This window comes from Somniosus microcephalus, chromosome 14, assembly GCF_052327205.1.
Source record: "Somniosus microcephalus isolate GS21.2 chromosome 14, FLI_Smic_1.0, whole genome shotgun sequence".
Taxonomy (NCBI): domain Eukaryota; kingdom Metazoa; phylum Chordata; class Chondrichthyes; order Squaliformes; family Somniosidae; genus Somniosus; species Somniosus microcephalus.
In genome coordinates this window covers 77981620-78009506 of record NC_141000.1, presented here as the reverse complement: position 1 = coordinate 78009506, position 27887 = coordinate 77981620, and the positions used below count along the sequence as shown (strand labels likewise).

Sequence of the window (27887 nt, the reverse complement as noted above, 5' to 3'; positions counted from 1 at the left end):
CCTTTATAACAGGAGCCATTGTTCTAATGGAGTCTGCTTGTCTCATATCATTGTCAAAATACTACGACCGTGTACATTTCCCAGACATACACTATAAACAATATTCCTGCCGTGCTCTTCCCACTTGTCACACATTATGCTCTGCCTCTTTGAATTGCTTCTTTGTAGAGGTTGTGTCATATTACTTCCTGTCTCCTGATGCACATGTCACAATGAAACACTTCAAACACATATATAAAACAGTAAAGTGGTGGGTTTGTACTCACATTGTGATTTGGACTCAACATAATGCATCCACTGTCATTTCTAATCTTGTGGTTGGCTTTTTGTTCTGCTGAAACAAAAATGTAAGCATATGGAGGAACTTGCATTAATAGAAATATAGCCACTGAGAGCTAAATATATTTGCCTTTATCCAGTTGTTTCATTAAGCAAAACTACTAAAAGTCTGCATTGCAATTGGCTTCAATCCCCTCGGGCTAAGGCAGGGAAAATTCAGCCAGTGTGTCCGCTCCTTGATCTCTAGGGATCCCTGTTGGAAATTGTACAACTGTGAACTTCGGATGAAGAAGGGATGAGCTCAGCTGTGATGCCCCTTCCAATGGTCAAATAAGCTCAATACTCGCTGATTAGGGTAACACATGAAGAAAGGTTGCCTGGATAAAAGAATCAAAGAACGGGTACAGCATAGAAGGAGGCCATTCGGCCCGTCGAGGCTGTGCCGGCTCTCTGCAAGAGCATTTCAGCCAGTCCCCCGCCCCTGCCCTTTCCCCGTAGCCTTACAATTTTTTTCCTTCAGGTACTTATCCAATTCTCTTTTGAAAGCCACAATTGAATCTGCCTCCACCACCCTTTCGGGAATTCCATTCCAGAGCCTAACCACTCGCTGCATAAAAAAGTTTCTCCTTATGCCACCTTTGGTCCTTCTGCCAATCACCTTAAATCTGTGTCCTCTGGTTCTCAACCCTTCCGCCAATGGGAACAGTTTCTCTATCTACTCTCTCTGGACCCTTTATGATTTTGAACACCTCTATCAGATCTCCTCTCAACCTTCTCTGCTCGAAGGAGAACAACTCCAGCTTCTCCAGTCTAACCATGTAACTGAAGTCCCTCATCCCTGGAAACATTCTCGTAAATCTTTTCTACACCCTCTCTAAGGCGTTCACTTCCTTCCTAAAGTGCGGTGCCCAGAATTGGACACAATACTCCAGTTGAGGCCAAACCAGTGTTTTATAAAGGTTCATCATAACTTCCTTGCTTCTGTACTCTGCCTCTATTTATGAAGCCCAGGATCCTGTATGCTTTTTGAACCGCTTTCTCAACCTGTCCTGCCACCTTCAACGATTTGTGCACATGTACCTCCAGGTTTCTCTGTTCATGCACCCCCTTTAGAAATGTATCCTTTAGTTTATATTGCCTCTCCTCGCTCTTCCTGCCAAAAGGTATCACTTTGCACTTTCCTGCGTTAAATTTCATCTGCCAGGTGTCCGCCCATTCCACCAGCCTGTCTATGGCTTCTTGAAGTCTATCACTATCCTCCTCACCGTTCACTATACTTCCAAGTTTTGTGTCATCTGAAAGGCTGCTGATATATATGGAACTGTAACTGTATGACCCAGTGTTCTTCAAGAGAAGAAAGGAATAAAGGAAAGAAAATTGGTGGAAATGAGGGGGAATTTTTAACCCCCACGACTGGGGGTGGGGGCAGATAAACCTGACCCCAACCCACCTTGAACACGCCCACTTCCGGTTTTAACGAATGTGGGTGGTGTTAAGTCTGTGTGTTCCAGTTGTATTAAGATTACTGACACAGACTACAAGAATAAAGTTCAACAGGTCTTTACTAGTTGGAGGTCAGGACTATACTAAATACAATATCACTACACAGTACTTATATACCGGTGGTCACCACCGGTATTACGTATACAGCAGCCAGAGAAAGTAGTACATCTCTTAAGGTGGAACAGGTTACATACACCACAATCCTCCCTTTTTAGCTTAACAGTCATATCCCCATTTAACATAACATCGTAACATATATACATATATAACTTCAGGTATAAACAGTTCAAAGGTTCAGTCTCTCAGGAGGCCTTCTGATTCGGTTTGGATAACGCCTTTCAGTGGTCTCTAATTCTTGTTGCTGAGGTGACTCTTCTTGTTGGTTTCCTATGTATTGGACGTCATCATCAGGTACAGTCCCTGCCGAGGTAGATGCTTCAGGTTCATTAACGTCTTCCACAGTTGTCTCTGTCGCAACCATGGGTTCGACCCTTGCTCTTGATTCTACCAGTTGATCCGCATGACGCCTTATCACATTGTTACCAATATCTACTGTGTACATCAGAGGTCCTTGTCTGGCCCGAATTGTTCCGGACTGCCATTTTTCATTTCCATAGCCCCTTGCCAACACTGGTTGTCCTACGTCGAAACTTCGAGTGGACTTGTTATTAATATGCCGGAACAGTTTGTTTTCCACTTCCCTCTGCACATTTGGTTTTAACAAGTCCAACCTGAACCGCAACCTCCTGTTATAAAACATCATGGCAGGACTTTGGTTAGTCACTGCATGAGCGGCGTTTCGATATGCCATTAGGAAATTGTCCACCTTGTGTTGTAACGGAATCTGATCATCGTTCATGGCCTTTATTGCCTTTTTGAATGTTTGGACAAATCTCTCGGCCAACCCGTTTGTCGCCGGATGATATGGGGCAGAGGTATAATGTTTCACCCCATTCTTCTTTAAGAATTTTTGGAATTCTTCCGACACGAACTGTGGTCCGTTGTCCGAACAGATCTGTTCTGGCAATCCGTTCCTTGCGAATATTGTTCTTAACACCGCAATTGTCTTTTCTGAAGTAGTGGTATTCATCTTGATCACTTCTGGCCATTTGGAATGTGCGTCCACTGCAATTAGGAACATGGAGTCCATGAATGGACCAGCAAAGTCAATATGTACGCGTTGCCATGGGGCTGAAGGCCATTCCCATGGGTGTAGCGGTGCGATCGGAGGTGCATTTTGCACTTTTTGGCACCCAGCGCAGCTTTTTGTCAACTCCTCTATCTGTTGGTCAATGCCCGGCCACCATACATAAGCCCTAGCAAGACTTTTCATCTTAACTCCCCCCAGATGACCTTCATGCAGTTCCTTTAGAACTCTTTCCCGTAACTTGGGAGGAATAATCACTCTTGTCCCGTACATCAAAGTACCATGGCAGACGGACAGCTGGTCTCGCCTTGCCGAGAATGCCGGTAACAGAGGATCACCATGTGTTGGCCATCCCTTCACTGTCACCTCGTAAACTCGGGACAGTGTCGGGTCGTTCCTGGTTTCTCTTTCAATACTTGCATTGGTGACTGCTAAACACTCGATGATGGTTGAATGAAATAACTCAACAGGGTCAACTTTCGTCGTCTCTTCTGCTTCAGGTAGTGGCAGGCACGACAGCCCATCAGCATTGCCATGCTGCTTTGTACCTTTGAATTCTATTTGATATTGATGTGCCCCTAGGAAAAGGGACCATCTCTGGAGTCGCTGTGCTGTCATCACCGAAATACCCTTCTTAGGGTTAAAAATGGATACCAACGGCTGATGGTCTGTCAGAAGTGTGAATTTTTGGCCCTGCAGGTAATGATTAAACTTCTTCACTCCCCATACAAGGCTGAGAGCCTCCCTATCGATCTGCGCATAGTTGCGCTCAGCGGAGGTCAATGATCTGGATGCAAACGCGACTGGCCTTTCCGTGCCATTTGGCAACTTGTGTGAGAGTACTGCCCCAATACCATATGGAGAAGCATCACAAGCCAACCGAATAGGCAGTGTCGGGTTGAAGTGAGCCAACACTTCCTCTGAGGTGATCAATTCTTTGCTTTTGCGAAATGCCTTCTTACACTTTTCGCTCCATTCCCATGGTACCCCCTTCTGTAAAAGAGCGTTTAGCGGGTGCAGTACCGTGGATAGATTCGGTAGAAACTTATGGTAATAGTTAATCAATCCCAGAAACGACCTCAACTGAGAGACATTATCCGGAGCGGGAGCCTTTACAACTGCCTCTATCTTGTCAGGAGACTTATGAAGCCCCTCCCGGTCAATGACATGACCACAGTACGAGATCCGCTTCTGAAAGAACTCACATTTCTGCCGATTAACTCCAAGTCCATACTCTTTCAGTCTGTTGAGCACCAGTTCCAAGTTTGTGAGGTGTTCTTCATCACCATCACCTGTAATCAGAATATCGTCCAGGTAACATTGTGTGCCTGGAATTCCCTGTAATACCTGCTCCATGGCCCTCTGCCAAATTGCCGGAGCCGATGCCACTCCAAAAACCAGCCTATTATACCGGTACAAACCTCTATGCGTGTTGATCGTGAGGTACTGGCGTGACTCTTCTTCAACCTCCATCTGCAAGTACACCTGCGCCAGGTCTATCTTGGTGAAGTGTTTCCCGCCAGACAACGAAGCAAAAATATCCTCAATCCGCGGAAGCGGATACTGCACCGTGTGAAGCACCGGATTAACGGTGATCTTGAAATTTCCACAGATGCGAACCTTCCCTGGTTCTCCTGGCTTGTTGCTCGAAGGACGTTTCATAACGGGAACAATGGGCGTAGCCCACTCACTCCAATCTACCTTAGACAGTACACCTGAATGTTCTAGCGCTTCCAGTTCCGCTTCTACAGTAGGTCGTATTGCATAGGGTACCGGTCTGGCTTTGAAAAATTTTGGTTGTGCATGTTCATCAATCTTGATGTTTGCCGTAATTCCTTTCAGTGTTCCCAGTCCTTGCTGGAACACCTCTTTAGCATCATCCAATATTTTGGACAATCGTTTAGGTTTGACATCTGTTTCCCCGGAATCTACCGTTAGTGCTTTTAAGGAGTGCCAGTCCATATTCATTTTCCTAATCCACTCCTGTCCCAGTAGTGGTGGACCTCCTTCAGGTAACACATATAAGTCCATTACTTGGCTTTCTTCGCCCTTGTGGACCACTTTTACCTCTATCTTTCCGATGGGGTACACTCTTTGCCCCATGTATGTTTTCAATATAATCTCCGTATCCCGTAGGGGAATATGTTGGAATAACCTTTTGTAATCTTTCTTATTCATGACCGTCAATGCCGATCCAGTGTCCAATTCCATCTTTACTTGGACTCCTGCTATCTGAAGAGTGACCCAAATTGTCTGGAGATCTGCAGCCTTACCAACGTTGTGTACTCTTAAGCTACCCAGTTCATTACTGCTAGCGTCTGAATCTGACTTCTGTTCGTTCGAACTGGTCTTTGTCACCTTGTGCACCTTTATGTATTTCCCTTGCGGTGACTTTTTGTTGCTGGTCTTCTTTCCTGACCGGCATACTTTAGCAATGTGGCCAAGCCTGCCACACGTTCTGCATTCTTGGTTTTTAAACCAGCACTGGTTCTGATCGTGTGTTGTCTTTCCACAACGATAACGTTTTACAGTACTCAAACCCAATTTATTTGTACGGAGTTCCGGTGACCGTAGCTGCATTACTGCCGTGCCTCTCGCTGCGGCCTCGTGCGCTGCTGCCATAGTGACTGCTTTCTCAAGCGTCAGCTCATTCTCCTCGAGCAGTCGCTTTTGTGTATCTTTTAATAATCCACACACAAATCTATCCCTTAGCGCGTCTGTCAGTCCCGTTCCAAACTGACAGTACTTTGCCAGCTTACGCAATTCCATTAAATATTCAGCATTGCTTTCATCCTTCAGCTGCCTTCTGCTGTAAAATTTAAATCGTTCCGCTAGCATCAGCGGCGTGGGGTTTAGATGATTTTTCAGGACAGTAACAATCTCCTCGAACGTCTTATCCGCCGGTTCATCTGGTGATAAAAGGTGTTTCAATTGCCCGTATGTCTTCGCACCCATTAAGTTCAATAAAGCAAGTGCTTTCTCTGCATCTGGGATTTTATTTGCTTTACAATAATTTTGTATGCGTTCTACATACATGGCCCAATCTTCGATGTCGCCATCAAAGGTATCAATGTTCCCATGTTTAGGCATCGTTGCAATTTATTTTATCCCAAGATGGCGGCTTCCCGCTCTTGTCTTCGTCCTCCGCCTACAAAATGGCGGTTTTCCCGCGCTTGGCAGTCTTCACCCACTGGCTGCAATGGCGTTTGGCGTGCCGCTGCTGCTCCCCTTTCCCAGTGGTTAGTAACTCCCCCGACGCTGTCTCCGCTTCACCGCGGCTCCCTCGGGCATTCGCGCTTCCCCGATGTCGCGCCTTGCAGCCCTTCTTGCAGCCCGGTTATTAGTACCGGCTGTGTTCGCCTTCACCGCGGCTCTCGCGCCTTCAGTCGCCCCAGACGCTGCGCCTTTTTGGCCCGAAAGCGGCCCGGCCCTTATCACCAGCTGCGATTGATGTCCCCGCGCTGCGCCTTTCGGCCCGAATGCGGCCCGGCCCTTATCTCCGGTCACGATCGATCTCACTGCCCTTATTCCTCCGTCTTCCTCCCCCCCCGTCTGTACAGCCAACGCGGCCGACTTTCTGCTCGCGTCGCTGACCGGCTTACCCACCACCGAGGTAGAAAGAAGATAGCTGACTGCCGCTGATGGAGGCTTCGAGTTCAGGAGGTCTTCTGCACTCCGGGTTCTCGATGCCTACCGCGCGACGTGTCTTCCAGCAGGGTGATGAGGGTGGATGCCTCTCTTCGACGCCCGTTCTGTGGACGAAGCCGCCGTGGATATAAACTGCCGCAGGGTAAGAATCGGACTCGTCGCCACTGTTAAGTCTGTGTGTTCCAGTTGTATTAAGATTAATTACTGACACAGACTACAAGAATAAAGTTCAACAGGTCTTTACTAGTTGGAGGTCAGGACTATACTAAATACAATATCACTACACAGTACTTGTATACCGGTGGTCACCACCGGTATTACGTATACAGCAGCCAGAGAAAGTAGTACATCTCTTAAGGTGGAACAGGCTCAAGTTCTCTTAAGGTGGAACAGGTTACATACACCACAGGTAGGGGGGCGGGCGACTAACCTGCTCTCAAGAGGCGGGTCAGTTATTTAAATATGTTAATGAGACTGCGTGCCTTAAATTTTAACAGACTTTTAGATTTAAGGGCTGTGGTCCAGTTTTCCCAGGGTTTGGGACACCCAGCAACTGAAGGGAGGCGAGAATGGCCAGATCCAGGAGATAAGTACCTTGCCCGCACTGCTTGTGGGCCAGGAGGAGTAGGAGTGCTTCCCTCCACCCCCCACCTAACCTACTGCCCTTTCCACGATCCGCCGACAACCCCCACCCCCCAATCATGATCCAAAGTCCCCCCAACCCACGATACAAAGCTCCCCCTCCCGTGAACTCTCGCCCGCCCCCCCCCCCCCCCCCGCTCCCCGGTGCAGGTCTTCCAGCCAGCCTCTCAATCCGGTTTGCTGTCAGCCGGATAACGGTGAAAAAAATTCAAATGAGGTTCCGCCGTTAAATCCGGCAGGACCTCCGCCTTACCCACATTTCTGAGTTTCCCCGCCATAATAACTACCCCACCCCCGGTCCATTCCTGCCTCCCCATAAATATCGGGGCCAAAGTGTATATAGTGTTGTCCACATTCCTAGAACCTAATGTCCTTTGGTACATTAAGGTAACCAACAAGTGCAGAGCAGGTGTTTGCCATGGAATAGAGGACACGTTGATAATCAAGTCATCCTGAGCAACACAAAGGATTCCATGTATCTAGCTCTTGATTTGAAAGTTGTTTTTTTTTAAGTGTGTTGTCTGGAATTTTAAAAATGTAAACTAGATATCCAAATTGTAGTTTTATGTCTAAAGCATATTTTTAAATTTATTTTTAATTCTATAGAATAACTGTGTGTGACCCCCATCATCCAAGAGGTAATGGATGAGCTGCCCCAAGTTCTTTTTTTTAGATTTTGTCAATTTTCTCTCACCTGCTGCTCTCTTAAGGCATTGACTCGTTGGTGGGTTATGGCTCCATGGGCACCAGACACCCTGCAATACCTTACCCAAGCAGCCGTTACCCGTATGTGAGCCCTGACAGAGAACATCAGTGAGCTATTGGACAGTCAAGCCTAGTCTTGTCCACACCTGAGGGCAATTCAAGCAGAAGTCACCAGATAATGATTACAAATAGGAATCTTGGCCATTTTCCTCTCCTTAACATAGGGCACTGAAGGGAACTGTAACATCCCGAATGCCATTTCAATTGACCTCAGCACAAAGCAAGGAACAAACAAGGGATCTTCCTGGTCTGTATGGCTCAGCTACTCACTAGATAAACTCACTCTCTGTCATCAGGGGGACAGTTTTCTAAACGTATTTACTAGGTCAGCCAAACAAGTCTCAACAACAGGTTATAAAGCTTAAAATAAGTCCTCTAATGGCTCTTTGTACATTGTGCAATACTGTAACTGCATTCTATTTTAAGGGCAATGGACGACCAGGTAATTCATTATATTTTGCTCCTTGCAGGGAAGTAATAGGTAAGAGCATATCTCATTAAAAGGTGGCAATGAGACATAACTATGTGAGCTTCTCTCTCGCCAGGATTGTTTGACTGCTTTATTGGTTTGTATCTCTCCACTAGCTGTCTATTACTCCATTTAAGCCTAAGAAATAAAGTTAAAACAATAGGACAACATCTAGAGATAACTGATCCATCTGCCACCATGTCCTCTTCACCAGGCAATGCGAATTGTGCTAGGAGCTAAATAAATATATTGGATTTATGCCAGTCATTATATTCTGCAACTGGAATACAGAGAAAATTCAAGGTTTGAAACGTTAATATGATCAGGGGCTGTATTTTCCTTTCAATTGGTGGGTTCAGGTGGATGGGACATCTGCCTGGCCACATGACTCCACCGCTAACCCACTGCTTTTTCTTGGAGTGCCTCTCATTACTTATGCAGGGCAGTAAAAGCACTGGTCACTGGATTATTGTTGCTGAGATAGAGGGAATTCAAGCTGCTGCGGCTGATTAAAGAGCCTAACATTACTCGTGAATTTTGGAACCCACACCACAGGAAGTGAAAGACTGCAAGAAAGACTGAAGGAGGAACAGTCTCAGGGGTTTCGGCAACAAGAAGAGCCTCCTGGTTTTCTGATGCATCCATAGATGTTTTATTCACTGAAGTGAGAGCTAGAAGAGATGGATCTCTGGGGTCTGAGAAGGGATGCCCCATAAGTAGACTGTACAGACATTATGAAGGGAGGCTGCAAAGGGTGTAAATGCATCTTCCACCATCCCGTGAATGGCCACAGAATGCAGAATAATGTTTAATGGCTTCACAAGGTTGGCCAAGGTAAGTAAAGGTACTATTTCCCATGTACAGCAGGAAATTCCTGATTATTTTGCTCAGTGGGTAAATGTACCAGATGTACTGAGCCGGGTAGACCAAGAAGGTCTCAGCTTTTATATCTGGTCTGTGCTGAATTCGACAATCTAATTTGTGCGGGTGGTAGGAAGAGGCCAAGGAGGGAAAATAAGTAATCAATCAGTCAGTATTCCTGCTCCTCATTATGATCCAGTGACTCTTGTTGGAAGTGTGTATGTTTGGATAAGATTGGATTTGGCTGTATTATCCCCATGATCACACTGATCCCCATAGTCCATGGTCACATATGATGAGTAGCTATTTGGACGAAGTGTTGGAAGGCTGTGAGCACCCATGGAACTCTAACCCCGTGTGAGGCTGCGACTTCAGCCAAAGAGGTGTAGAAAAGTGAAAACTGAAGGGGGAAAAAAAATACTTCAGCATACTACTTAATTAAAACGTCCAATTATTGTTCCGCTGTGGGTGTAGGACTTACAGTTCTGTTCACATAGGCTGTCCTGAAATTGCTTCCGATTACCCAAGGTGCTCCTTTGCTGCAGCTTCAACAACCAGAACACCTACTCAATGGTACCGTTTCCTATCAAATGTGGTTTATATCGTCTGTTGCTTGTACACCCTCTGGCCAAATCTTTGTGGTAACGAGCCAGTGTCTAGCTGAATCATACTATCTCGAGGAGGGTCAGCAAATGTTTCCTGAAAGGTTGTAAAAATGGCTGCTGCTTTTGTTTACACAAATGAGGTCCCCAAAAAGACAGGGACATGCACGTGTAAAGAAACTTCAGAGTCATCAAAAAACGAATAGAACTTGAAACATAGTCATACAAACTTAAACACTAGAACAGATATTAATATGAGGCTGATCACTTGCCATTCAGTGCTGTAGATGATATTGGCACCAGTGACAGTGTCCTTGAATTGCTGGCTGTTTCATGGATGACCTTATTAACTGCTCAGTGCCATCCACTACACACTCGGCAAGTTTTATCCTCATTCAGACCAACAGCTGTTGTTGACTCTGCCCTTTTACTTGCCACAAGTGAATATCAGAATAGTAAGTCTGAAGTACAGATGGCTGGATACCTGCTTGGTGTTAAGAACTGGATTTTTAATGTTGAATATCAACAAGCAGTTCTTTGACAGTCATTACAATCATGTTAATAATTGACTTTGCCAAATAGTGAAGCTTAAGAAGTTTCTTGAGGCATGTAATATTGTTCCATTGTACATTCATACCCTACCTCAAACAGCATCACTGAACTATCACAATAATAATGTGTGGCCAAAGACAAAAGTGTTCCTCCTGGTATTGCTTAATATAAATTGAAGCACCCATGTTTAATCAGTATACGGCAATATAAGAACATAAGAAATAGGAGGAGTAGGCCATTCGGCCCTTTGAGCCTGCTCCACCATTCAATGAGATCATGGCTGATCTTCTGCCTCAACTCCATTCACTGACCCTATTGCCATATCCCTTGATGCCCTTACTAGTCAGAAATCTATCGATTTCTGTTTTGAATATACCCAATGACTGAGCCTCCACAGACCTCTGGGGTAGAGAATTCCAAAGATTCACCACCCTGTGTGAAGACATTTCTTCTCATCTCAGTCCTGAATGGCCTACCCATTATCCTGAGGCTGTGGCCCCTGATTCTAGACTCCCCAGCCAAGGAAAACATTCTCCCAGCATCCACCCTATCAAGCCCTATAATAATTTTGTATGCTTCAATGAGATCCCCTCTCATTCTTCTGAATTAAAGAGAATACAGGCCTAGTTTACTCAATCTCTTCTCATACGACAGTCCCCCCATCAGGAATCAATCTCGTGAATTTTCGTTGCACTCCCTCTATGGCAAGTATATCCTTCCTTAGGTAAGGAGACCGAAATTGTACACAGTACTCCAGGTGTGGTCTCACCAAGGCCCTATATAATTGGAGTAAGACTTCTTTACTCCTGTACTCAAATCCTCTTGTAATGAAGGCCAGCATACCATTTGCCTTCCTAATGGCTTGCTGCACCTCCACATTCACTTTCAATGACTCATGTACAAGGACACCCAGGTCCCTTTGAGCATCTGCATTCCCCAATCTTTCACCATTTAGGAAATACTCTGCCTTTCTGTTTTTCCTACCAAAGTGGATAACTTCACATTTATCCACATTATATTCCATCTGCCATGTTCTTACCCACTCACCGAGCCTGTCGAGATCTCCTTGAAGCCTCTTCACATCTGATACTGCCATCTAGCTTTGTATCATCAGCAAATTTGGAAATGTTACATTTAGTCCCCTCATCCAAATCATTGATATAGATTGTGAATAGTTGGGGCCCAAGCACCGATCCTTGCAGTACCCCACTAGTCACAGCCTGCCACCCTGAAAAAGACCTGTTTATCCCTACTCTTTGTTTTCTGTCTGTTAACCAATTCTCAATCCATGCTAGTATATTACCCCCAATTCCATGTGCCCTAATTTTGTTCACCAACCTCTTGTGTGAGACCTTATCGAAGGCTTTATGAAAATCCAAATACACCACATCTATCGGTTCCTCTTTGTCTACTCTGCTAGTTACATCCTCAAAGAACTCCAATAGGTTTGTTAAACAGGATTTCCCTTTCATAAATCCTTGTTGACTCTGCCCAATCTTACTATTAGTTTCTAAGTGCCCAGTTATTGCATCCTTTATAATAGATTCCAGCATTTTCCCAACTACTGATGTGAGGCTAACAGGTCTGTAGTTCCCCATTTTCTCTCTCCCTCCTTTCTTAAATAGTGGGGTTACATTTGCTATCCTCCAATCTGCAGGAACCATTCCAGAATCTATAGAATTTTGGAAGATGATAACCAATGCATCCACTATCCCAATGGCCACCTCTTTCAAAACCCTAGGATGTAGGTCATCTGGTCCTTGGGATTTATCTACTTTTAGTCTCATTAATTTTGCTAGTACTGTTTTTTTACTAATAATAATTTCTTTAAGTTCCTCATTCTCGCCACATCTTTGGTTTTCTCGTATTTCTGAAGGTTTTTTCTGTCTTCCTCCGTGAAGACAGAAACAAAGTACAGGAAACTTTGTGCTATCTGGCACCGACGGGACCGAGCTGCTGCCATTCCCTCAAAACTGCCGGACACTCCAGAGTTAATGTTGAAAGATACGGAGATACATCTCCGTATCTGACAACAAACACTGTTGCTTAGCAACAGCTTCTAAACACTCGGCTGCAGCTGCAAGCGTCTGTAGCTGAAGCTGTTGCTATAGCTACAGACCTTGCAGTGCTTGACTGGGGGAAAAAAAGCAAAGAAAAGAAATGAAAAGAATAAAAAACGGCTCCTGATTTTTGCCGGTTGCTCGAGCTTGCCGGACGGTTCGCCTCCGGATAACTCAAAGTTTCCTGTATTTATTTAATTTCTCTGCCATTTCCTCATTCCCCATTATAAATTCTCCTGTCTCTGACCGTAAAGGACCTACATTTACCTTCGCCAGTCTTTTCCCATACCGAAAGAAGCTTTTACAATCCATTTTTATATTTTTTGCTAGTTTGTGCTCATATTCCATTTTCCCTTTATCAATTTCTTGGTCCCCCTTTGCTGATTTCTAAAAAATCCCAATCCTCAGGCTGACCGAATTTCTGGCAACTTTATAAGCTTCCTTCTTTGACTTAATACTAGCTTTAATTTCTTTTGTTAGCCATGGTTGGATCACTTTTCCTTTTGGGTTTTTATGCCCTAGTGGAATGTATGTTTGTTGCAAATTATGCATTATTTCCTTGAATGTTAGCCATTGTATGTCCACCTTCATATCTTTTAGTGTAGTTTCCCAATCTACCATGGCCAACTTGTCCCTCATACCCTTGTAGTTTCCTCTGTTTAGATTGAAGACCTTAGTTTCAGATTGGACTACATCACTCTCAAACTTAATGTAAAATTCAATCATATTATGGTCACTTGTCCCTAAAGGCCCCTTTACCACAAGATTATTGGTTAGCCCTTTCTCATTACACAGTACCAGATCCAGAATAACCTATTCCCTGGTTGGTTCCTCCACATACTGATCCAGGAAACCATCTCGCATGCATTCCAAGAATTCGTCCTCCACACCATTAGTGGTAATTTGATTTGCCCAGTCAATATGTAGATTAAAGTCCCCCATGATTACCGTATTGCCCTTGCACTTCTAATTTCTTGATTGATACTGTGCCCTGCATTACTACTACCGTTTGGTGGCCTATACACAACTCACACCAATGTTTTCTGTCCTTTGCTGTTTCTTAGCTCCACCCAAACTGATTCCAGTACTACATCACGATCTGCCGAGCCAAGATCTTTTATCTCTACCGTACCGATCTTATCCCTTATTAACAGCGCTACGCCACCTCCTATTCTATTTCTGCTCTCGCTAGCACGTGGCACTGGGAGTAATCCTGAGATTACTATCTTTGAGGTCCTGCTTTTTAATTTATTGCCTAGCTCCCTATATTCTGCTTGCAGGACCTCATCCCTCTTTCTACCTATGTCGGTACCAATATGGACCACGACCTCTGGCTGTTCACCCTCCCCCTTCAGAATGTCCTGCAGCCGCTCAGTGACATCCTTGACCCTGGCACCAGGGAGGCAACATACCATCCTGGAGTCACGTCTGTGGCTACAGAAATGTCCATCTGTTCCCTTTACGATAGGAATCCCCTATCACTATTGCTCTCCCACTCTTTTTCCTCCCCCCCGTGCAGCTGAGCCACTCGTAGTGCCACGGACTTGGTTCTTGCTGCATTCCCCTGAGAAACCATCTCCCCCACCAGTATCCAAAATGGAAAATCTGTTGGAGAGGGAGATGGGCCCAGGGGACTCCTGCACTACCTTCCTAGTTCTTTTACTCTGTCTGGCGGTCACCCATTCCCTTTCTGCCTGTGCACTCTTTACCTGCGGTGTGACCACCTTGTTAAACATGCTATCCACGTAGATCTCAACCTTGCGGATGCTCCACAGTGACTCCAGCCGCAGCTCCAGCTGTGAAACGCGGATTTCGAGTAGCTGTGGCTGGAGACACTTCCTGCACACATGTTCGCCCTGGACACCGAAAGTGTCCCTGACTTCCCACATATCACAGGAGGAGCACTCCACGCTGCCAAGCTGCCCTGCCATGTCCTACCCTTAATTTACTCCGTTTACTTCCTCTAAATTAAAGAATTGTGGCAAAGCCACCAAAGAGACTCACAGTAACTTGTACAATTGTCTTTAATCATTATTGTTACCTTTTAATGTTTGCCCTGTTTAAACAGCGCGGGATCGATAAAATCGCGATCTGACGCGATGATGTCATCACGTGGGTCACGTGACATTCCCAACGGCGGGAAACGTGATGACATCATGACGTCAGGGTTGGAGGGCATTTCCAGTTAGTCCTCGTGGAGTGAGCTAGTGTACAGACCTGTTTGGAGTTTCTCCTGCGTTTTTGTTTTGTAATACTTTCAGTGCATTAAACTAAGTTTGTTAACTACAAGTTTAGTTCACAGTGTTTTTGTTAGGAGTGCACAGACTCCTACAGAATATTAAATATACTAGGGACCTTACTTCATTTTACACACTACTTACTCTAGAGACCTTAGTTTTACTTTAAAGACAGACTGTAGAAATACTCACCAGGTCCCACTTGCCAATCAGCTCCTTCCCTGGTAGTGACGTCACTTTAGCGGTTTTGCAGTTGTTGTTGTTGTTGTTTGACTGCTCCCGCTCTCGGAATCTTTCCTTGGTGGAAAAGAACCAATTCCTACAGGGTGACAAGTTAGGAAAAGGAAAGGCAAAGCAAGGGAGCTGCTCCTTCCACTTCTAACTCTCTCACTCACCCAACTCCAGCACTCAGTGCAAATCGCACTATGAAGCCTGTTTTTATAGGCCTTGAAACAAAGGAGCGGGCTGAGTCCTGCTACAGGAAAACCAGTTTAATCTAGTTTCCCTAATTAACTGCCTTCAGCTGCTTGAATTGTAGGCCTTGTATATCCCTGCTTAAGACTGGAAATTTAGATTTTAAACAGGAACAGTAAATGTGAAATAAACAAAAGTTTGATTTTTAGAAAACAGTTAAGACTCTCACTCACCCGACTCCAGCATTTCTAGATTTAGTTTAGCCCTACAATACAAAGAAAGCATAAGCCATGTGCACAGATCGACAACAAAATAATGAAGTATATATTGGGAAGTGGGTTCAAAATCCGCCCGTACTGGTGTGATGAAAGCCTGTTCAGATGTTGTTGAGAGCTGATGTAGAACAGATTTCAACAGAGCAGCTTTCTGTGCTTCTGGTGTTATGCATCTAAAATGGCTGCCAATGCCTTTTAGAAAAAAAACATTGGCCTATAATTTCCACATGGAAAGTTGCACCACTTTTATGCCAATGGAAAAAGTCTTGCACCTACCAATGGTCTGGAGAGGCATTTACACAAGCGTTTCCTGGGTTGGCTGCCCAGGAACAAGCACCAGAGATGCAGACTGCAACGGATTCCTGCCAGGAGCAAGCTGCCATTAACAAAAAATGTGCCACCTCAGTCGCATGAGCCATTTGTAGAGTATAAGCAGCCAACCACCTCTCGCAATACTGGCCCTCATGTTGCGCCTAGGAGAAGCACTAGAATAAGTCAAAGAAAGGCACGTGTAGCCACTCCCAGGAAGCAGTGTTAACTTGTACATTCAGGGAGTAAAAGCCATCTTGTTGAGGTAGTTGAGAACATAAGAACATAAGAAATAGGAGCAGGAGTAGGCCATACGGCCCCTCGGGCCTGCTCCGCCATTCAATGGGATCATGGCTGGTCTGAATCTAGACTCACATCCACTTCCCTGCCCTCTCCCCGTAACCCCTAATTCCCTTATCTGCTAGGAAAATGTCTATCTCCATTTTAAATTTATTTAATGTTGCAGCTTCCACAGCTCTCTGGGGTAGCAAATTCCATAGATTTACTACCCTCTGAGTGAAGAAGTTTCTCCTCATCTCAGTTTTGAAAGGGCAGCCCCTTATTCTTAGATTATGCCCCCTAGTTCTAGTCTCACCCATCAGTGGAAACATCCTCCCCGTATCCACCCGATCAAGCCCCCTCACAATCTTATATGTTTCGATAAGATCGCCTCTCATTCTTCTGAACTCCAATGAGTAGAGTCCCAACCTACTCAACCTTTCCTCATACGTCAACCCCCTCATCTCTGGAATTATTATGTCCGTGTGTAATTGAGACACGGACTGCAGGAGTGGGTTACAACAGGTCTTTACTGAGTGGAGACAAACTGGAATTAACTATGCAAAGTTACTACACAGGCTTATATACAGGGGTGGTCACTACTGGTACTGCAGTATACAGGGGCTGCAGAATATAGTTCCTTCTGCAAAGTACATACACTACAATTCCTCCCCTTTTAGCTAAACAGTACATAACATTCGATTAATAATTAAATAACATATTTACAATGACAGTTGTCATATACATTAGCTGAAGTTAAGCAATTATAAGTTCAGTCTTTGAGGAGGCTTCCTGATTCTGTCTGGATAACGCCTCTTTGGGGTATCAGGTTCTTCTGGCAGAGTTGATTCGGAATCAACGTCGTTGTTGGGTTCGTCTGCTTCCAATATTCCCGATTCTGAGGTAGATGCAATTGGTACTTCGGTTTCATCACCAGGTGTATCGGATCGTGGTGTGGAATTGACGTTTTCCAGTGACTCTAGAATCTGGTCACCATGGCGTCTTACAATGCTCTCTCCAATGTCCACGGTATACATTAGAGGTCCTAGCCGTGTACAGATCGTTCCTGGCTGCCATTTCTCTGTGCGATAGTCCCGGGCCAAAACTGGTTGACCTATCTTAAAACTCCTGGTCGGCCTTTCATTCATATTCTGAAACTGCCTGTTCTCCACATCTCTTCTGATGTTTGGCTTAACCAAATCCAAGCGGCATCGTAGTCTTCGATTGAAGAACATCATGGCTGGAGTTTGGTTGGTAACCGCATGTGTCGCATTCCGGTAGGCAAACAAGAAGTTATCCACCTTGTGTTGTAGGGGTATGCCTTCATTACACATTGCCTTGATAGCCTTCTTGAATGTTTGAACGAACCTCTCAGCCAATCCATTGGTGGCTGGATGATATGGGGCGGATGTGTAATGCTTAACACCATTGTTCTTTAAGAACCTCCGGAACTCTTCAGACACAAACTGTGGTCCATTGTCGGAGCAAATCTGTTCAGGCAGCCCATTTCTGGCGAATATGGTTCGTAAGACTGTGATAGTTTTTTCTGTGGTGGTTGAGGACATTTTTATTACCTCTGGCCACTTTGAATGTGCATCCACCGCAATTAAAAACATCGAGTCCATAAATGGACCAGCAAAATCAATGTGCACCCTTTGCCATGGAGATGAGGGCCACTCCCATGGATGTAGAGGGGCTTGTGGTGGGGCGTTTTGGACCTTCTGGCATCCTGTACAGCTCTTGGTCATCTCTTCGATTTCTCTATCGATTCCCGGCCACCACACAAACGCTCTGGCTAAGTTCTTCATTTTTACCCCTCCCAGATGACCCTCATGAAGCTCATTGAGCACTCTATCCTTCAATTTGGGTGGAATTACTACTCTGGATCCACACATCAAGGTTCCTCTGCACACTGACAGCTGTTCTCTTCTTGGCGAGAATGCTGGCAACAGTGGTTCGCCATGTGCTGGCCATCCCTTCACCGTTAAATCATAGACCCAGGAGAGTGTCGGGTCATTTCGTGTTTCCTTTTCTATGTTTGCATTCGTCACAGGTAGACATTCGACTGTGGTCGAGTGGAATATCTCCACTGGATCCACTGCAGGTGCTTCTTCCACCGTCGGCAACGGTAGGTGCGACAATCCATCAGCATTCCCATGCTGTTTAGTTCCTTTGTACTCGATGTCATATTGGTGTGCCCCTAGGAAAAGGGACCACCTCTGTAGCCGTTGTGCTGTCATTATCGGGACGCCCGTCTGAGGGTTGAAAATGGAGACAAGAGGTTGATGATCAGTTAGTAGAGTAAATTTCTGACCGTGCAGGTAGTCTTTTTTTTTTTCCACAGAAACCCCACAGTGCAGATAGAGGCCATTTCGGCCCATCGAGCCTGCACCGACACATATCCCACCCTATCCCCGTAACCCCACGTATTTAATCCCCCTAGCACTAAGGGTCAATTTTATCATAGCCAATCAACCTAACCCGCACATCTTTGGACTGTGGGAGGAAACTGGAGCACCCGGAGGAAACCCACGCAAACACGGGGAGAATGTGCAAACTCCACACAGACAGTCACCCGAGGCCGGATTCGAACCCGGGTCCCTGGCGCTGTGAGGCAACAGTGCTAACCACTATGCCACCGTGATTGAACTTCTTCACCCCCCACACCAGGCTGAGGGCCTCTCTGTCAATCTGGGCGTAGTTACGCTCGGCTGAAGTTAACGAGCGTGACGCAAACGCTATCGGCCTCTCTGAACCATCAAGGAATTTATGTGACAGTACCGCTCCAATGCCGTAGGGAGATGCATCACACGCCAGTCTTATTGGTAGTGATGGGTTGTAGTGAGCCAATACTTCTCTTGAAGTGATTAGGTCTTTACTCTTCTGAAAGGCCCGCTTACATTCATCGCTCCATTTCCATGCTACTCCAGTTTGTAGTAGGGCGTTCAGTGGGTGCAGAATTGTGGACAAATTCGGCAAAAACTTATGGTAGTAATTCACCAATCCGAGGAATGACCTCAGTTGCGACACATTTTCAGTCGCTGGAGCCTTAACTACCACTTCAATTTTGTCAGGGGACTTATGTAACCCCACTTCATCAATCACGTGGCCACAATACGATATCTGTTTCTTAAAAACTCGCACTTGGGGCGATTGGCTCGTAGCCCATGTTCTCTTAGTCTAGTGAGCACCTGCTCTAGGTTGGCAAGGTGTTCACTGTCATCTTCACCTGTCACTAGGATGTCGTCCAAGTAACACTGAGTCCCCGGAATCCCTTGCAGGACTTGTTCTATTGCTCTTTGCCATATCGCCGGAGCTGATGCTACTCCGAATACCAGTCGATTATACTGGTAAAGACCTTTGTGAGTGTTTATCGTGAGATACTTCCTAGAGGATTCTTCAACCTCCATCTGCAAATATGCTTGTGCTAGGTCAATTTTTGTAAAACGCTTCCCTCCAGATAGTGAGGCGAAAATATCTTCTATCCTCGGGAGAGGATATTGTACAGTGTGAAGGACTGGGTTCACCGTCACCTTGAAGTCCCCACAGATGCGAACCTTCCTTGGCTCCTCAGACTTATTGTTTAAAGTTTTCTTCATGACAGGAACGATGGGTGTCGCCCACTCGCTCCAGTCTACCTTAGATAACACGCCTGCATTCTCCAGATTCTCCAGCTCTGCCTCGACGGCTGGGCGAATTGCATATGGTACCGGTCTTGCTTTGAAAAGCTTGGGAATTGCATTCTCTTCTATTTCTATCGAGGCGGTTACGTCTTTAAGAGTTCCCAGTTCTTGTTGAAATACCTCTTTGGTGTTAGCTAAGATTTTTGACAATCGTCCAGGTGTGACGTCGTCATCCTTTTTACCAGCCACCGTCAGTGCCTGAATGGAGTGCCAGTCTAAACTTATCTTTCTGATCCACTCACGTCCCAATAACGGTGGTCCACCATCTTGCAGTATGTACAGATACAATTTCTGTATTTCCTTGCCGTTGTATTCAACAGGCACCCTTATTTTCCCTCTGGGGTATACTTTTTGCCCCGTATACGTCTTCAAGACAATGGATGTCTCTTTCAAGGGTATGTGTGAGAATAGCCGCTCGTAGTCTCGTCGATTCATGACGGTCAGGGCTGATCCTGTATCCAATTCCATTTTGACTTGGGACCCTGCTATCGTGAGGGTGACCCAAATGGTTCAGTGATCCTCTTTTGCGATTACGTTGTGAAGTTTGAGACAGCTTAGTCTCTTGTTCCCGGATTCACTATCGCTCATCTGGTCTTCGGAACTACTGTCCGTCATCTTTTGTACTTTCCTGTACTGTTCCTTAGTAGCCTTTTTGTTGTTGTTAGTCTTCTTCCCAGACCTGCAAACTCGTGCAATGTGTCCCATCTTTCCGCATTGCCTGCATATTTTGTCCTTGGACCAGCAGTCCTTCTGGTCATGGGTTGTTCTGCCGCAGCGATAACATTTTTCAAATCCCCGTGTCATTTTGTGGGTGCCGTATTCCTGTGGCTTTTGCTGTATATCCGCAGCTCCCCTTGCTGCTGCTTCGTACAATACTGCCACGCTGAAAGCCTTATCTAGTGTCAGCTCTTTCTCCGAGAGTAACCTCTTCTGGGTTCCTTCACTCAGGAGTCCACAGACAAATTTGTCCCGTAGGGTATCTGCCAGTCCTGCTCCGAACTGGCAGTGCTTTGATAGCTTGCGTAGTTCCGTAAGGTAATCAGCATTGCTCTCATCTTTATGCTGATTTCTCCTGTGGAATTTAAATCTTTCTGCTATTAGCAGCGGTGTAGGATTTAAGTGTTCCTGTAGGATATCAACAATTTTGTTAAAACTCTTCGCCATCGGTTTGGCTGGAGTAATCAGTTTCCGCAATAGGCCATACGTTCTTGCGCCCATTAAATTTAGTAGTACCGATGCCTTTTTCTCATCGGCTACTTCGTTTGCCTCGCAATATACTTCGACTCTTTCCACATACGTGGTCCAGTCTTCTGTTGCATTATCGAAGGCAGTGATATTGCCAGTCTTCGGCATCTTGGAAATCTAAGATGGCACCTCCCGCGCTTTGCCTTCTTCCCCGATTTAACAAAATGGCGCCTCCCGCGCTTTGCCTTCTTCCCCGATTTAACAAAATGGCGCCTCCCGCGCTCTGTCTTCTCCGCTGCTGCTAGCGCTGTTGCTGGCATTTTATGCCTTGATGGCGACGCCCTATGGTCTTCACGCACTTCCCCCCCCCGCGCTGCTGCTAACGCCGCTCTCCGCGGTTCCCGTGGCAAACTGCAGCTCCTCGCGGCTTTCTGCGCTTCTAATTTCTTTTATTTCCTCGTCGTCGGAGCAACCCTGCGGGACACTTTCCTCCCTCTTCTCGGGTCTGTACGCTGCCCGGCTTCGTAGCACCGGCCGCACCCTGTGTGCTCCACCCTCTCTCTCTCTTCCCGACAACGCTGCTCGGCCCTGTTGAAAAGCCACCCGATCGAGCTCTAGCCCGCCGCAGCCCAGGAAGGATCAGTGTACTACCTGCCACCAGCCCGATTAGCTGGAACACCATCGACAGGATAACCAAGCCCCGCTCTCGACAGCCTCTCCTGCAAATCTTTCACTCCGATGAATCAGAGGCGGTTGCCCACGGTCGACACCCGTTTCTTCTGATTGTTTTATTTTTTTATTATTTTTTCTTTCTTCCTTGTGGCCTCGACCTCTGACAACTTCGCTTCAGGGATGGATCCCCATGAGGTGGTGCAGACTGTACGTAAGTTCGGATCTGCTTGTCGCCAGTATTATGTCCGTGTGTAATTGAGACATGGACTGCAGGAGTGGGTTACAACAGGTCTTTACTGAGTGGAGACAAACTGGAACTAACTATGCAAAGTTACTGCACAGGCTTATATACAGGGGTGGTCACTACTGGTACTGCAGTATGCAGGGGCTGCAGAATATAGTTCCTTCTGCAAAGTACATACACTACAGGAATCAACCGAGTGAACCTTCTCTGACCCACCTCGAGAGCAAGTATATCTTTTCTTAAATATGGAAACCAAAACTGCACGCAGTATTCCAGGTGTGGCCTCACCAATACCCTGTATAACTGCAGCAAGACTTCCCTGTTTTTATACTCCATCCCCCTTGCAATAAAAGCCAAGATTCCATTGGCCTTCCTGATCACCTGCTGCACCTGCATACTAACTTTTTGTGTTTCATGCACCAGGACCCCCAGATCCCTTTGTACGGTAGCACTTTGCAGTTTCTCTCCATTTAGATAATAACTTGCTCTTTGATTTTTTCTGCCAAAGTGCATAACCTCACACTTTCCAACATTATATTGCATCTGCCAAATCTCTGCCCACTCACTTAGCCTGTCTATGTCCTTTTGCAGGTTTTTTATGTCCTCCTCACTCACTGCTTTCCCTCCCATCTTTGTATCGTCGGCAAACTTGGATATGTTGCACTCGGTCCCTTCCTCCAAATCGTTAATATAGATTGTAAAGAGTTGGGGTCCCAGCACTGACCCCTGTGGAACACCACTAGTTACTGATTGCTAGCCCGAGAATGAACCATTTATCCCAACTCTTTGTTTTCTGTTAGATAGCCAATCTTCCACCCATGCCAGTATATTACCCCCAATCCCGTGATTTTTTATCTTGATCAGTAATCTTGTGTGGAACCTTGTCAAATGCCTTTTGGAAGTCCAAATACACTACATCCACTGGTTCCCCTTTATCCACCCTGTATGTTACATCCTCAAAGAATTCGAGCAAATTTGTCAAACATGACTCCCCTTCATAAAACCATGCTGACTCTGTCCTATTAAATTATGTTTATCCAAATGCTCTGTTACTGTTTCCTTAATAATGGACTCCAACATTTTGCCAACCACAGATGTTAGGCTAACTGGTCTATAGTTTCCAGCTTTTTGTCTACTTCCCTTCTTAAATAAGGGTGTTACATTAGCAGTTTTCCAATCTGCCAGGACCTTTCCTGAGTCCAGGGAGTTCTGGAAAATGATCACCAATGCATCCACAATCCCTACCGCCACTTCTCTCAAGACCCTAGGATGTAGGCCATCAAGTCCGGGGGATTTATCTGTCTTAAGTCCCATTATTTTACTGAGTACCATCTCCTTAGTGATTTTAATCATGTTTAGCTCCTCCCCACCCCCCATTGCCCCCTGTTTGTCCAGTGTTGGGATATTTTTAGTGTCCTCTACTGTAAAAACTGATACGAAATATTTGTTCAGCGTCTTTGCCATCTCCATGTTCCCCACCACTAGTTTCCCGGTCCCATCCTCTAAGGGACCAACGTTCACTTTAGCCACCCTTTTTCTTTTTATATAGCTGTAGAAACTCTTGCTATCTGTTTTTATATTTTTTGCTAGTTTACTTCCATAATCTATCTTCCCTTTCTTAATTAATCTTTTAGTTATTGTTTGCTGGCTTTTAAATGCTTCCCAATCTTCTACCCTCCCACTAGATTTGGCTAATTTATATGCCCTTGTTTTCAGTCGAATACTATCCTTTATTACTTTACTAAGCCACGGATGGCTGTCTTTCCTCAGTGGAATATATTTATCTTGAAAGATGTGAAATATCTCCTTGAATGTAGACCACTGCTCTTGTACCATCTTACACTTTAATCTGTTTCCCCAGTCCACTTTAGTCAATTCTACTCTCATACCTTCATAGTCTCCTTTATTTAAGCTTAGTACGCTGGTTTGAGATCCAACTCTCTCACCCTCAAACTGAATTTGGAATTCAACCATATTATGGTCACTCATTCCAAGGGGATCCTTTACTAGGACATTTTTTATTAATCCTGCCTCATTACACAGGACCAGATCTAAGATTGCCTGCCCCCTGGTTGGTTCAGTTACATACTGCTCAAGGAACCCGTCCCTAATACACTCTATGAACTCTTCCTCAATGCTGCCATGCCCAATTTGATTAGTCCAGTCAATATGAAAGTTAAAATCCCCCATGATTATAGCTGTTCCCTTATTACAAGCCCCAACTGTTTCCTGATTTATACTCTGACCAACAGAGTTGCAACTGTTAGGAGGCCTATAGACTACACCCACTAGTGACTTTTCCCCCTTATTATTCCATATCTCCACCCAAACTGTTTCACTATCCTGATCCTTTGACCCAATATCATTTCTGACTATTGCAGTGATTTCATCCTTGATTAACATAGCAACCCCACCTCCCTTTCCTTCCTGTCTGTCCTTCCTAATTGTCAAATACCCTTGTATGTTTAGTTCCCAGTCATGATTATCTTGCAGTCATGTTTCCGTAATGGCCACCAGATCATACCCATGTGTAGTTATTTGCACCGTCAACTCATCAATTTTGTTACGAATGCTGCGTGCATTCAGATAAAGAACTTTCAAATATGTTTTCTGACAATTTATTCCTGCTTTTACCCCTTTTACTTCTTTACCTTTATCATTATACATTCTGTCCCTTCCTGACACGCTCTGGTTTTTAATTCCTCCACTGCTACCTTGCTCTATTGCCTTCTCCGCTGTCATTTTTATTTTTCACTCTCTTAAAACCTCCCCCCCACTAATTAGTTTAAAGCCCTCTCTACAGCCCTAGTTATTCGATTTGCCAGGATTCTAGTCCCAGCACTGGCCAAGTGAAGTCCGTCCCAACGGAACAGCTCTCTCCTGTCCCAGTACTGATGCCAGTGTCCCAGGAAGCAAAACCCATTTCTCCCACACCAGTCTTTGAGCCACGCATTTAACTCTCTAATCTTATTTACCCTAGCCAAATTTGCACGTGGCTCAGGTAGTAATCCGGAGATTACCCTTGTGGTTCTGCTTTTTAATTTGGCCCCTAGCTGCTCAAACTCCCTCAGCAGAACCTCCTTCCTTGTCCTATCTATGTCGTTGGTACCAACATGGACCACGACAACTGGATCCTCCCCCTCCAAGTTTCTCTACAGCCCAGAGGAGATGTCCTTAACCCTGGTACTGGGCAGGCAACACAGCCTTCGGGACTCTCGCTCTCGGCTGCAAAGAACTCTATCTATCCCCCTAACGATACTATCCCCTACCACTACAACATTTCTTTTAACTCCTCCCACTTGAATGGCCCCCCACTCCACGGTGCTGTGGCCAGGTTGCTCATCCTCCCCGCAGTCCCTGTTCCCATCCTCACAGGGAGTAAGAGCCTCAAACCTGTTGGCTCCTCCAACACTACCTCCTGGATCCCCGTACCTGCCTCACTTCTAGTCACACCATCCTGACCCTGGCCACGGACTACATCTGAATTAATTAATCTAATTGGTGTGACTACCTCCTGATACACAGAGTCCAGGTAACTCTCCCCCTCCCTGATGTGTCTCAGTGTTTGAAGCTCGGACTCCAGCTCTTCAACACGGAGCCGGAATTCCTCGAGCAGCCAACACTTACTGCAAATGTGATCACCGTGAGCATCAATGGTGTCCACCAGCTCCCACATATTGCAGCAGCAACACATCACCTGATCTCCCATTCTATGTAATTAATTAAATTTATTAATATTATTTTTAAATACCCTCTGCCCCGATTCTAGATGATGAATAGCACACCTTAGAAACTATAAACCAAAGAGATTTAAGCTTAAAAAAGAGAGAAATACTTACCAACCAATCACTTACCCGCTTTCTGGTGATGTCACACTTGGATTACTTTTTACCTCTCTCCTTCCCTCCGATTTCCGAGTTTGGAGACTGGTAGGCCTTACCTGGTCTCTGGGGCCTTTTATAGCCCCGCTCTGCCGCTCGAGATTCCCACCGACGCTGTGAGGCCTTACCTGGTCTCTGGGACCTTTTATAGCCCTGCTCTGCCGCTCGAGATTCCCGCCGATGCTGTGAGGCCTTACCTGGTCTCTGGGACCTTTTATAGCCCTGCTCTGCCGCTCGAGATTCCCACCGACACTGTGAGGCCTTACCTGGTCTCTGGGGCCTTTTATAGCCCCGCTCTGCCGCTCGAGATTCCCACCGACGCTGTGAGGCCTTACCTGGTCTCTGGGACCTTTTATAGCCCTGCTCTGCCGCTCGAGATTCCCGCCGATGCTGTGAGGCCTTACCTGGTCTCTGGGACCTTTTATAGCCCTGCTCTGCCGCTCGAGATTCCCGCCGACGCTGTGAGGCCTTACCTGGTCTCTGGGACCTTTTATAGCCCTGCTCTGCCGCTCGAGATTCCCGCTGACGCTGTGAGGCCTTACCTGGTCTCTGGGACCTTTTATAGCCCTGCTCTGCCGCTCGAGATTCCCGCCGACGCTGTGAGGCCTTACCTGGTCTCTGGGGCCTTTTATAGCCCCGCTCTGCTGCTCGAGATTCCCGCCGACGCTGTGAGGCCTTACCTGGTCTCTGGGGCCTTTTATAGCCCCGCTCTGCCGCTCGAGTTTCCCGCCGACGCTGTGAGGAGATTTTATGTCGGAGCTCACAAAGTAATATGCATGCCATCAATTGCACCCTGGACCTTGGGAAAGCCAGCAACTGAATAAAAGTGCATGGCCCTACCTCGTTGCTACCTTGCTGTGATACCAAAGGAGATGAATTCCCCAGCACTCCTGTAAAGTGTGTCAATCACCTGACTAACACATGCTCGTACAGTCGTTTGGCTGACATTACAAAAATCCCATGTGGCTGCCTCAAATGAGGCTGTGCCATAAAAGTTGTGTGCAGTGAGCTCCCTCACAGTGACAGAGAGAGCAGTGTGGGTACATGACTGTGGTTGCAGAATTATATTTAAATGAAAGCAGGTGGGACTCAGTGGATGGATCAGGTGACGGGCTTAAAAGCACAAGGGAATTCTGGAGCAGCTATTTTATGGTGGAAAACCTGTGGAATCGGCTTCTGCCCCAGATTGTCATAGTGTTAATGCAATATAAGCTAAATCAGGATGAGAGTTTCCCAATGGCTTAATGAGTAAATGCATCACCCAATATGATGCTGAGCCAGTTAGAGTGGAAGTCTCAAGTACAGGCCGTGAGTGTTGAATTAGTTGGTCTCAGCTGGGACAACAATTGAGATGCTACAATTAGTGAAACTGGGCTCTGTAGGGGAAATTCAACCTGATTCCCCACTTGTGAGTGCTGCTCTAATGACCCCTGCTGGAAATTAGGTGCATATGGATGTCAGGTGCAGTCTGGATCAGGTTTGGTATCTGTAATGTATTATCACATGGTTTGGTATGAGCATGCTCAGTTCACTCTGGCTTAATAAAGCAAGCACACGGACTAGCAACTCATCCTGTCTCTGTCCTTCATTTGTTCTACCAACATATATTACATTTTGGCGATGAGGATGGGATCCCAAAGCCACTTTTAGGGATCATGGAAGGACACAATGTTCAACCTTCGAGTGGACAAGTTTAAGGTGAATTTGCAACACCTAAACTGAATTTTTGCGATGTTTTATTGTTAATGCTGATGCAGAATCATTTGTGCTTCGCCTTTGCGTGTATGTATACACAGCAACAGCAGCGTTGATTCTCACAGGTACACGGGTAGCGTGCTGAGTCACTGTTCAATGGGATTGGGATAATCATGGCCGCGCCTATGGGATTCATCGGAAGCCTCAGACTGAATGACCGAGCTCGCAAACCATTCAATTCTTACATTGAGCGGATGGAGATGTTATTTTAAGGCCAATAACATTATTGAGACCGAAGGTGCAGATGAGAATGTCCATGCTCAAAATAAAGTAATTCGTGAACAGAAGAAAGCAATTCTTCTAACGGAGATCAGGCCAGATGTCTACAGAATATTGACAAATCTACACTGCCAGGGAAAGCAAAAGGTGTGTCGTTTGAAGACATTGTCGAGAAACTTGAGGACCATTTTGACCCAAAGCCATTA

General features: G+C 45.8%; 1 protein-coding gene across 6 annotated transcripts in view; it reads right to left on the bottom strand.

Moving 5' to 3' along the window:
* Window positions 1-27887, bottom strand: part of LOC147107592 (uncharacterized) — a 107524-nt gene that overhangs the window by 6925 nt on the left and 72712 nt on the right. For 4 of the 6 annotated variants that reach the window (XR_015080838.1, XR_015080837.1, XM_086006752.1 and 1 more), the window contains one exon: window positions 267-334. Coding sequence is in view for 4 of the 6 variants with exons in the window: in XM_086006752.1 (XP_085862878.1) it covers window positions 267-334 (68 nt within the window). In the remaining 2 variants the exon portion in view is untranslated. The remainder of the gene's footprint in view (window positions 1-266; window positions 335-27887) is intronic. The other 2 variants (XM_086006753.1, XM_086006751.1) reach the window with 1 other exon arrangement.